We start from the raw sequence: 13,402 nt of genomic DNA, 5'->3' as shown, positions 1-13,402 counted from the left end.
GCTAGTCGGAGAGGCACCTTAAGAAGAAGAAGATTCGCAATTTGAGATTTTACTTAGTCCATTTGTTGTTACAAATGTTCACCAAATGTACACCAAACGTTACCGTGGCATAACGGACGCCAGCGCCATCTAGAATCTATACTCATAATAAGAATTCTGTACATTCTGTAAATTGAAGATATTTTGACAATTTTTGTTAAGGGGCTTTATATAATCGATACTGAAGCTAAAAATATTACCCTAGAACTAGTTTGAAATTTTTAATTTCATACTTTATAGATGCATTTTCCAATTAACCATTTTGTTACTTTTCCTTCATATTCTGTCAGTTTCTCTTCATTTAGGATTTGTTTCGGAAGTTTTTTGCAAGTTACTGACTTAAAATAATTATTTTCTACAGTTTTATAGAGATACTAGTAGTCTACACATACCTCTGACGGTTTCTACGCGGCATCGTACCGGAACGCTATGTTTTATGTTTATCTATTGCTACATAGATACGCTAAAAGTGGTTCCCGAGGGACTTCTCCTCCCAGCCCGAAAAATTTACAGGGTGTCCCGTAAATAATACGACATAATCTATAGTTTCTTAGCTGATTTTAATATTTTTTTTTTTTGTTTGTATTTATTAATTATGTTTATCCTATGACATTGTAAAGATTATTATTATATTATTAATTATTCTTATTTGACATAAGTACTCGTACCTGCACAGATGGTAATTTTTACTTGTTCTAATTTTTATTTTTTGATTAATCATCTGCTATTGAATTTATTTTTTTATATTTTGTTAATAGTATTTGTAATATAAATTGTTGTATCCAAGAAATGGCTGAATACATTAGAATGTATGTGTTCTCAGCAAAATAAATGAATTGAATTGAATTGAATTGACATCAAGGCCTACTAAATTAACGAAATATAATATGTCAGCCGAATATTTACGATATTCAAATGAAGAGTTAAATAGATTGCCACACTAGTGCATTATATATAACTCTTCATTTTAGACCATGTAACTTTAGTGCCTAGGCAATTTATTTAGTACTAAGTATCATCATTATCAACCCATACTCGGCTTACTGCTGAGATCGAGTCTCCTCTTAGAATGAGAAGGGTTAGGCCAATAGTCCACCACGCTGGCCCAATGCGGATTGGCAGACTTCATACACACAGATAATTAAGAAAATTCTCTGTTATGCAGGTTTCCACACGATGTTTTTCCTTTACTATTTAGTACTATATTAGTACTAAATAAATTGCCTAGGCACAGACAAGCATAGGGTCCGCATCGGTGAGTAAAGTCACTGACAAAGGAAAATATACGAGTAGCGAGTATGTACGGATTCTGAATGCAGACTCATTGAAATTCATGAGTTTGATTCCAGTAAACAGTTGCTCTAACTGAGCTTCTTCGCAAAATAAATATTTCTTTCTGTTTAAGAAGCTTGATTAAAATGCACGATCACATAGGGGTCTGCAAGAATTTGCCAAAGACGTCACAATTTGAAATGTAACATAAATAAAGATACATACTGAAATAAATCTGCATTAATATTAATAGAAAGGTAAAGTTTGTTTTAATAAATAAGAAATACTGAACTCAGTTTAAATAGTAATATTTAAAATCAATGATACTAAAGTTTAGTATCATTGATTTCTTCCAGAGTTACATTTCACTGCAGATTTTCTATCAGCGACTACCTCTTTCGATGGTTATATTACTTACCAGCAAACGCCCACAACTTCATCAACCCTTAGACCATCTTAATCTGGCCCTGTCGCAAAATCCATTCTTAGGGGACCGGATCTGTTTATTATCTATAAATTACCTCCATATCAAAATTTTATATTTCTATGTGAAATATGTTTTCGATGGTCAATCGAATGGTTTACGTTTCGTGACTATTCACTTTTAAATATTCAGATAGATATTACTGTTCAAGTTCAACAACGTTAGTTTCAGAACTGTATGTTATTTAAACTGAGACCAATTCGTATCTTCATTACGAATTGACTTTGTATTCAATCGTATTCTTATTTTCATCGGGAGCTGATTGGATGCGCATCGAATAAGGGAGGTTTGATTACACAAAAGTAAACAATAACCCTGTACCTCGTATAGATTGAAAATGAAGACCTTTCTTGTGTTACATATTCAGTTTATTTATTGGTACGAAGATAAAGCATTTTCCGCTCGCTTGTCTGGATATTAACTTTTATATTAAAAAATTTTAATAAAAAAAATTCAACCGACTTCCAACTCAAAAATTAACCTAAACTAAAAAGTAAAAAATAACATCTTACCTATGTGCTACCTTCTGATCAGTTTGAAGGCGGTGCCAAGCCAGTGATGTTTTAATTCAAGCCGTTTAAATTACACAATTTCTGTGGTTCTTTCAGAAACGGCTTTAATTAAAACATGACACTGGATTGGCACCGCCTTCAAACTGATCAGAAGGTAGCACATAGGTAAGATGTTATTTTTTACTTTTTAGTTTAGGTTAATTTTTGAGTTGGAAGTCGGTTGAATTTTTTTTATTAAAATTTTTATTTTTTAATTTTTAGTGTTAGCACACCTACTGAGTGTGAACTGACTGTCCTCCGTCTTCATCACCAGACCCCCTATGCAGTCACTATCCATATGGGTGGAAAGTTCTCATCAATATAAAATTTATCAATTCCAAACACAAGGTAGCTACTGTGAACCATCGAAGAGTTCCCTTAACTCTCCTTCATCTTCATCACCAGATCTCTAATACAGTCACAACCTATCCTGGTGGAAAGTTCTCATCAACACAAAATTATCAAGTCAAAACACAAGATAGCTACTGTGAACCGTCGAGGAGTTCCCTTAACTATCCTTCGTCTTCATCACCAGACACCTAATACAGTCACAACCCATCTAGGTGGAAAGTTCTCATCAATACAAATTTATCAAGTCCAAACACAAGGTAGCTACTGTGAACCGTCGAGGAGTTCTCTTCACTGTCCTTCGTCTTCATCATCAGACCCTTAATACAGTCACAACCCATCTAGGTGGAAAGTTCTCATCAATACAAATAAATTAAGCCCAAACAAAAGGTACCTGCTGTAAATCGTTGACGAGTTCCATCGTCTGTGTATCGGCTCCATCATCAGACCATCATCAGACCTTCATAAAATTGTAGTGGTTTAAAATACCTTATGGAAACACTAACAAACGCACTAGCCGTCTCTACGATTTTCGAAAGTTCCCCTCAATTTCTCCAGGATGTCATCATCAGATCCTGACATGAAAAAAATGGGACCACCCTGGAATCAAACCCTTCAAAACAAAAAAAGAATTTTCAAAATCGGTCCACAAATGACGGAATTATCGCTGGACATACATAAAAAAAAAAAAAAAAAAAAAAAAACATACATACAGCCGAACGTAGAACCTCCTCCTTTTTGGAAGTCGGTTAAAAAATATTCTGTGTTATTTTTGTAACAAAAAGTAGAAATTATTGTGTAGTGAATCGTGAAGCTATTGAGGCCTAAATATCGGATGTTAAGGCCTATAATAGCTTCACGATTATACCACTGAAGGTTTTCAACAAGGCCCGCGTTAGATGATTTCGTACCCAAATATTTCGATAACTTGGACAATAATATATAAGTAATTTCAATAACATCTATACGTCTATCAAAATATAAATGGCTAATCGTCGTCATCAACCCATACCCTCCTTACGAGTTAGTCGTTCCGCTTCCATCTTAGATTGCATTATTTTGCATCATAACTACCATCAGGTGAGATTGTAGTCCCCTTGACTATAATCTCACCTGATGGTAATTATGATGACTAACTTGTTAAGAATAAAAAAAACACCAGTTTACCTTATAAATTAGAATCTGCTAAAACAATATAAAATGTGTAAGAAGAATATGACTTTATAAATATAGTTGTGTAGTAGTTACAATATATAATAATAATGTTCAAAGTGCAACTCAAATGCACTTTGATGTTATTAAACAAATTGCATAACTTATAGTACGTGAGCCGGCATATGAAATATATACCCTCATCTGTTTATCATTTATTTAGGATAAGAAACTAATTATAAAAAATATTCATATTGATACACTGCAACTACGAGCAGACTGCCAAGTTAAATTATTAAATTTATTTAATCTACTTCCCTTGTTGGTAACTTAAAAAAACATTAGCTAAAAGAATATACCCAACAGAATTGAAAACGTAAAAATTGTTTGCTTTCACACTGCAACTCTGAGGTTGCCAGATAACAAAGAGTTAAAAAAGTTAGTTATTTTTTATATCACTATCAGATATTTAGCCTCTTACACTTACATGTCAAATAAAAGCTTATTTTATAATTAATTTAACTGTATTAAGTTGCTTTAAATGCGTTAGCTTTTAGCTATGTCTATTCTGTTTTTGATCTAGTTAGTGATTTCCAAAATTTTGTATGAAAAATGCCGGTAATTTAACTAAGCAAATTATTTGCAATGTTTCACTGTGAATATTATCTATCATTTATTTCTTATCCCTAATAAATAACAGATGAGGGTATATATTTCTGATGCCGGATCTTAAACCAATATTACTAAGTATATAGAGATAACTCTGACATAAACACCACTAAACTCGTACATGCATAACAACATTTTTCTGATATGGTTCCGTATCATTAGCATAGTTTAACTGTATCAATACAAAGATCTCAACCTCCTATCATCCTAATCCTAAATCAATAATCTAAATTATTATTAACCCTAAGGTTAATTTAATACTCAATTGAAAGATCCTTAATAAGTTTAGTGACGTTGCTGAGGTCCTATTAAGAATCAGAAAGATATGAAGAAGAGAAAAGAAGAATCTTATTTACATCCTCTATAAGACAATGATGCGGCATTCTTTCTTTCTGTTATATTTCTTACTCTTTTTATTCTTTTAAACATTTTTTCAATTTCTTTCTTCTTTCTAACCAACTTAAAAAAAAGGAGGAGGCTCTCAATTCGACGCGTACGTTTTTTTCCTCCTCTCTTTTTTAAAATTTTCTGTTATATAAAACATATTCACGGGTTAAGTAACATAATTATTATATTATCAATTGAACTAAAATTGGCAAAAAGAATTTTAGCTATAACTAGAACTAAATTCAGGGTACCTAACATTAGAATGCTACTAAAGAGAGCTGAAGTTAGGTTAGGTTTAAGTAAAATAATAATAGTACATAATTTTTACACAGTAGATTTTACGACTAATTTTTTTGATTACTTTGCAGCGGAACCCTAAAAATGTGTCATAAAATACAGTTTTATGCTTTACGTTTTTAGTAAAGTATCGTTAGTCTTAAAGAAAATACCTATAATTTAAGCCTTGTTTATATAAAAACTGTTGTATTCTGAAATATACATAAAAATCGATACAGTTGATTTAGTTCAGTAGGTATATGAAGTTTGATTTTAATAAAAAAAAGTCAAACGTATGCAAATTTCCGAAAATAATAATTAGAGATTTTTTATATTCTAGTTCAAAATGCAGGCCCCAACACAACATCCTTTGATAGAGGTGACACTAGAAGAAATGGAAAGAGTTCGAAAACATCTTAATTTAGACAGGGCCAAAATAAGTAAGGACTTGGATATAATTGAAGAATGGGTCAAGAAAGAAGAACATTTAGCAAAGGCTGCTGAGTATTTAGGTAAGCAATACAAGAAGTAGAATGATTTATTTTTAATAAATATAAAATCATTGTAAATTATGATGATATTAAAAAAATAATTAGAATTTAGTCGTCACAGAGTTGTCTGTCTGTCTGTCTATTCGTGTTTTTGTTGGCCGGACATCACGCTGAAACTACTGAATGAATTCAAATGAAACTTGGCACGATTTGAGATCATAGTACGGAGATAAGGTTATAGGATACTTTTAGTTGCAACAATTAAATCAGAAAGAAAGGGGTTGAAAGTTTGTATAGAAAGTCCTTCATTTAGTTACAGTTATCCATAAATAATAAAAATATACGATATGTAATGTGATTCAAATTTTTCAACTAGAAGTAGTTCCTGGATATATATTTCCGTAACTTAACGAGCCTTTTTTTCAAAAATAAAGTATCTTTATCAACATAAATTAAATAAGTACTCGCTTGAAAAAAACTTGCGTAAATGGAATCCTGGGTTCGATTGGAGCCAAGATGGCTCGTTTTCTTTGCTTCCAGCAAACTCCAAGTTCTGCATATTGCATATATAAGACGAGACTAGATCGATGCAAAAAACTGTACCTTACTGCGCGCGTTTTGAAATGAAACGATTTTTGTTTTTTATGGGTGCAAATGGACCCAGCGATTCCGGTTAAGGGTTAATTAGAAAGCGTTTAATGAGTTTTTTGAATAGTATATTGAATATGACTAGCGGACGCCCGCGAATTCGTCTACATGTCAATATGGGAGAACATGAAAGATTTATATTTTCAACCCCTTTTTAATCCTTTCTATAGATATTGAATTAAGTTATAGTTTTTGTAACACTTATGTATATACCAATTTTCATAAAATATCTAACTTTAAAAATGAAGGACAAACTGTCATAACCATATGACCTCTTCTCTTTTATTTTTGCAAAAATACTCCAAGTGCTATGTTGCTCAATTCCCTTTTTTATCGTTATCTGAAAGTGCCACTAAAATTGGTCCAAAAGATAAAACAGTCCCAAACATGAGCCCAGACAGACAGACTGACGAAAATTTGAAAAAAAGCTTGTTTCTTGGGTCTTATTTTGGTTACAGTTTGATTTGTTAATTAAGTTATCCTGACAAGTGTTGTGAATCATAACCTTTGTTCGACATTAGTTTTCTTATATTTGTAATCACCTTTTGAGTCCTATAATAACATGAAATGTACCGAATTGTTTGTAGATTTATGTTCTATTAATGATACAGAACTACGAAAAAAAAATCCGCTCTAAAGACCGAATCACTCTGTATGTATTGAAAATTAGTTCCACCTTCGACTTATTACGTCGCTCTGTCTTTTTATAACCTTTAACCTTTAGGAACTACTTAATAAAAATATAGTTGTTAAACTATAGACGTACTCAATTAAACTGTTATAATTCATTCATCAAACTTATTAAAAACTCAAAGAAAACGGTTTATTTAAAGCTTTACATAATCTTTGGCCTTTCTATGAAAATTTATTGGTGTTTTTTCAGATTTAAATTATATTGAACGATTGTATATCATTGAGAAGGGATCAGTGGAGAGAACTAAATCGAGAATTGATAGATTACTAACAACCAGAGGGATGATTGCTGAGATAAGTCTAAATAAATCTATTGATGAATTTGATGAATTTTCACAAAACGTGTACGTATCTATATTAATATTATAATCAGCGAGTTTGAACGCGCTAATCTCAGGAAGTACTGATTCGAAAATTTGAAAAGTTATTTCTGTGTTAGATAGCCCATTTATCGAGGAAGGCTTTATATTATCCCCGCATTCTTACGGGAACGGGAACCACGCGGGCCACACTAAAACTAACTTTTCTGTATTCTGAGACTAACTACTAAATTACTCAACGTGATCGAATCAGAAATGAGGAGATCCGCAGAAAAACTGTCACTGACATAGCTCAATGAGTCGCAATGCCGAAGTAGTAATGAGCAAGGCATATCGTTCGGCAAACCGCACTGGAAAGCGTAGTGTTGGTAACCCTTTATAATGTGGCCCGGGAACATCAAGCGGGTTGCAGAGAGCCGCTGGATGCTGGTAGCTCGAGATCGTTTTGTCAGGAAGTCCATGCAAGTGGCCTATGTCCAGAAGTAGACATCTATTGGCTGACAATGATGATAGTGATATAAATAGATAATAATTTGAAACTAGGTAAACGAGCATACTTAAAATTCAGCGATTTTTAATAGTTTACTGAACGACCTTCCACCGTTCACGTTTTGCGTCACATACGCACACAGTCATAAACTTGATTTTATTGATTGTGATATGTTATTTTTTTTTTTTTTTTTTTTTTTTTTTTTTTTTTTTTTTTTTTTTTTTTATTCTTTACAAGTTAGCCCTTGACTACAATCTCACCTGATGTTAAGTGATGATGCAGTCTAAGATGGAAGCGGGCTAACTTGTTGGGTGGAGGATGAAAATCCACACCCCTTACGGTTTCTACACGGCATCGTACCGGAACGCTAAATCACTTGGTGGTACGTCTTTGCCGGTAGGGTGGTAACTAGCCACGGCCGAAGCCTCCCACCTGGACAAATTAAAAAAAATCTCAGTCTGCCCAGCCGGGGATCGAATCCAGGACCTCCGTTTTGTAAATCCACCGCGCACACCACTGCGCCACGGAGGTCGTCGTATATTTTTCATATGATGTTGTTTTTTTCCCAACATCAATAACAATTAACATGATTAACCTTGTCCTTTTTAATAATGTGATTTTGCAGCAAAGACTAAAAGTATAATAACGGACTACGTAATAAATTTGGCAATTTCCCTAAATACGAAAAGTATCTGAACTTCCTTATTTATCACATTGCCTTTTGAATATTGACATCTGAATATTGCACTTATTTGGTGTCAGAAAATCTGATACACAGAAGCAGGGAGAAGAACAATAGCGTGACACGAAATATTTTCGTCAAAATGTATATACAGTAGAACTCGCATAAGACGATCACGCTTAATACAATTTCCCGCATAAAATGTCATTTTACGCCATTACCTACAAATTGAGACATGGTTTCATACATTTCCTAACGCTTAATACGATTCGTCATCCCGTTTAATACGCCTACTTGTCACACGCGTTTAATTCAGGACATCATAATCTTACAAACAAAATATCTTTACACCAAAGACACAATTTTTTTTATAACTATGTCGGTGTACATTAGTCATTATATTTCTCACAAGACCCCACACATATCCCGTATAATACGCTTTCCCGTCTAAAACGCGGTTTTAGTTGGGTCCCTGCGAAATCGTATTAAACGGGTTCTAATGTATTTGATTGTAACAAAAATATTTAGGTTTAGTTGTTACTTGAGTATATCTTTATCTTGAGTATATTTTTATACACTTTCAATTCAACTTAAAGATTTAGCAAAAGAGCACTAGAATAATTCTTTTTTGTTTTTATTAATGTTATCATTTTAATGATTATCATTGTTATATTACCTAAATTTATCAAAGGTACGAGTATATATAACATTTAAGTTAAAAATAAACTTTTTGTATCCGCGTTGTATCATCATTAATTTCCATCAAGTTTAAAATCTTATCTAAGAAGGAAACTTTTTAATTATTTATTTAACTAATAATGAGATCAAAAATATTTTCATGAAAGTAGTTGCTAGTCTTTCACGAATTGAGTTACAACCATCTTTGTATGATGTCATCTGTAAGTCACAGCAACTAAATGCGAGTTCATAATGGAACCATTAACTATGATTAAGTTATAATGCCATAAAAAAGGTTAATTATGATTAACAATTCTTATAGCATTAACAACCTCGCGTTCGTTTATTTCACATATTACAGCCAGTTTCTTCATGTAAAGCTAAAGTAACAGTAAAAGTAGTAAGTAGTAAAGAAGACTTTATTTTTCAGTGAATAAGACCGTCACTTTTGATTTATGACGTTACTTTGACTGTTACTTGCGATGAAGAAACTGGTCGTAAGCATCAAGATACTACTAAAAAACAATTTTATTTTTAGGATTTACGTACCATTACCAAAACTCAACCCTTCCGATTTATCGAGAGTTACTGTTGTACAGTTAATAAATGAAAAAGGAAACAATACCAAATTTTTACACTATTTAAGATATGTTTTTCTAGTAAGTAACGATATTTTCCTAAACAGCACACTGATATAAGAAAACAAAAATTAGGATTGCTTTTTTAGCCCTGCAGTGGTCGCTTGAATTACGTATTTTGTAATCTGTTCTAAATTCTGGATAGACTTGGCCTTGACTACAATCATGCCTGATAAAAAGCAATGCTGAGGTCTAAGAAGAAGCATGCTTGCGTAGAAGATGCCTATTCACTCTTGCCTTAAAGGCCCACAAATTCTACGTGTCAGGATATACAGAGGCCGGAAGGGCATTCCACATCTAAGCAGATGCAAAACGTTTTGTTTAGGTTGACTGGACATCGACGAATAAATATTTCACGACGTCTCACTACTCTGTGGTAGAATGGGGATAGAGGAACTAGATTATAAAGTTCCTGTGCACACTATCCAAAATATATCCGGTAAAAGACTAACAGACAGACGACGTTGCGTCCAACAGACAGATGAAATTTTATCTAGTTTCATACTGAATGGGGTGCTTTCTAAATAAAACAAGTGAGAATTTATTGGATCCTTGTGCTGTGAGTAGGTGTTAAATGATTAAAAATAAAGTTGGATGGAATCACTTTTTCATTTTTTTTTTATACTTAGATTTATATATTTTTTGTCGAATTTTGGGAAATGGTAATTTTGGGAGCTGTAAGCTTGTTTGGAAACCTCTGGTCTAGCGCAATGATCAACCGAGTCTTATGCAGCTAGTTGGTATTTAGCAGATCCATCTGATAGGTGACTGCAGTACTCCATGCACGTTCGAACTTGCGCCTGATATAGGATGTGAAGTTGTTTTGGTGTAAATAACCGGTTTATCTTATTTAGGATGTATATTTTTTTAGCTGCTGTCTTGGCCTTATTCTCAATTCATTTCCTAAAAACTAATTTCCCCATCATCCACACGAAAAATTTCTTTAAAGCCCAAATTTTTTAATGGCTAGGTACTACTAACAAGCAGGTTGCAGAGAGCTGCTTTATGTTGGTGGCTTGAGACCAGATTGTTTGGAAGTCCATGCAAGAGGCCTATGTCCAGCAGTGGACGTCCATCGGCTGAATGATGAAGAGGTACTTTTGAGTGATCGTTTGGGAGATACGCTCAGAGTTGCACAAGCATAGGTCGTGAACAAATTGTCATAGGACCTCCGCAAAGTGTGCTGAATTTATATCCATACATTGTTATTTAGTCTATTAGTCTATAGTCCGCACAACTACTCCCATTACTTTCAGATGTGTGACTACTTTAGGGTTAGGAATAGGTTACTGCAAATTGAAGGCTGTAACAGCTGTAAGTTACATCTGCTTTGTATTTTTAGATCGTCGACTACTGCATGAAAATTGATTACACCTTAGGAGAGAGATATATAATTGACCTTAACCAAGTAAATATGACAGGTATATCACAGATTAACCCATTCGTGTTGAAAAAAGGAGAAGTTTTATGTACGGTAAATATTAAAAATGAATTTACCTAATTAATCAAAATAATTACGATTCTGGAGGGTGTGAGTTCGAATCCAGTCCGGGGCATGCACATCCAACTTTTCAGTTCTGTGCATTTTAAGAAATTAAATATCACGTGTCTCAAGCGGTGAAGGAAAATATCGTGAGGAAACGTGCATACCAGAGAATTTTCTTAATTCTCTGCGTGTGTGAAGTCTGCCAATCCGCATTGGGCCAGCGTGGTGGACTATTGGCCTAACCCCTCTCAATCTGGGAGGAGACTCGAGCTCAGCAGTGAAAGCCAAATATGGGTTGATAACGACGACCCAATTAGCAATACGCATATAGCATTAGTATAAAATAAATAATTTATTTGTTTATTAAGATAACGAATAACAATAAAAACTTTTACAGATTTCCTACTTTTATTTTGTTCAATTTTAATTTTCGCAGCAAAAAGTAGTTTTATCTTATCTCATCTCTATATCAAAAATCATCAAATCTGAATTAAACATACGGATTTACTTTCCCATTTATAATATTTATCAATTGTGTGTGGTTTTTAGGAAGGTTATGGATTCAGAATAAAAGGGGTTCATATTATCAACGCGCCATATTTTGTTGACAAGTTAGTAATGATACTGAAAAGTACAGTGAAAGAAAAGATTTCTAAAAGAATCCATGTTCACAACACTTTTGAGGATCTTCAAAAGGAAATCTCAAAAGAAGTACTGCCAGAAGAATATGACGGAGATTTGGAGAACTGTTCTGTATTATACGGTAATAATGATACATTTTGCATTATTTTAAACTAAATTAATAAATGACTTAAAATTTATTTGTGTAGGTACATCTTATCTTAATGTATCATACAATATTTAATTTGCTTTATTATACGAGTAAAATATTTAACTATTAGGTTTGAAGGTGATTTTCTATGCAATATTATCTTTCATTGTTGTCACATCATTGGATCATTGAAAATAAAAATATCCATAACCATCATCATCATCATCTTCATAATCATCATCATAATCATAATCATCATCATCATCATCATCATAATTTTAAACACATATCATTCAAAAACTAAACATTTTATTACCACTTTGGTATGAAAATATAAATAAGTGGCTAAAAAACTATAAAAAATTATTTTGCAGATAAATGGAAGAAAACTCTCAAGTCAGAAGAATCAAGAAACGTAATCGACAACGCTAACAAGCTGGCAGCAGAAGAGTCAAAGCGGAGTAGTTACAGTTTTAATGCGGAATATTTAGGGATGCCGGGATCTTTTAGTCAGTTAGTCGTAGATTAGTGCTGAGTTTCTTTAACTGCTGAGTTTCTTGCCGGCTCTTCTCAGCAGAGAATGCTTTTCGAACCGGTAGTAGAGTCTCTACAAATAAATAAACTTGGCGTTCTAAAAGTCCTTGTTAACAACTTATAATAAATGTATTTTTCACTACTCTTGCTCAAAAACACTGTCATAATATTACCACTCCCCAGCAGGGCTAAAGAAGCATTTCAGCCTCTAGGGGCTAAAGTAATTTTGCTTTTTTTAATTTTTGTCAGTTACGAGTACTAGCCTATACTATAAGGCAAAAAAATATTCATACTAAAATTTATTTCTTTTGTACAAGAAGCTTTGAATGCTATGATTATTTTTCATTCAATAAGATGACCCGATTAAAAAAAATTGTCCTGTATAAAAATGTATGTAGCTGAAGTGTACCATCATTTTAAAAATTTGTGCACATAACAAGGTGTAAAACTGTAAATTGGTATAAAACTTGTGTTTACTTTTTGTATTTACAAAGTTGGTTATTGTATGGAAGGTGCTGAATTTTCAATACAAGATTTTTTTTTAAAGTGTGCTCATTCAAAATTTTACCCCCAAAATGTCCTACAATATCTGTCTACTTGCTTAAACTTACTATTGTAGTTGTTATACAAGGGGCTAAAAAGACCCCTTTTTAGCCCCTTGTTTATATAACAATCTATTTTTCCTCTCACTTATATAATGGTTTTTTTTTTAATTTTTAACAATGTTAATATAAATATAAAATACAAAACACTATTAAAAATTTATAAAAAAAAATCAACCCTCCCGCTGCG

The 13,402-nt window shown here is 32.9% G+C and overlaps 1 protein-coding gene across 1 annotated transcript; it reads left to right on the top strand.

Annotated features, from left to right (window-relative positions):
- Nucleotides 1-5,422: 5,422 nt before the first annotated feature.
- LOC112053127 (alpha-tocopherol transfer protein-like) lies at nt 5,423-13,115 on the top strand. The gene is made up of 6 exons (XM_024092427.2): nt 5,423-5,690; nt 7,201-7,354; nt 9,719-9,839; nt 11,161-11,292; nt 11,854-12,067; nt 12,451-13,115. Exons 1-6 carry the CDS (start codon nt 5,525-5,527, stop codon nt 12,603-12,605), a joined length of 942 nt encoding a protein of 313 aa, XP_023948195.2. The 5' UTR covers nt 5,423-5,524; the 3' UTR covers nt 12,606-13,115.
- Nucleotides 13,116-13,402: the final 287 nt, after the last annotated feature.

Source organism: Bicyclus anynana, chromosome 8 (assembly GCF_947172395.1).
Source record: "Bicyclus anynana chromosome 8, ilBicAnyn1.1, whole genome shotgun sequence".
Taxonomy (NCBI): Eukaryota; Metazoa; Arthropoda; class Insecta; order Lepidoptera; family Nymphalidae; genus Bicyclus; species Bicyclus anynana.
The sequence above is the reverse complement of the archived record's forward strand: the minus strand, read 5'-3'. Positions and strand labels throughout refer to the sequence as shown.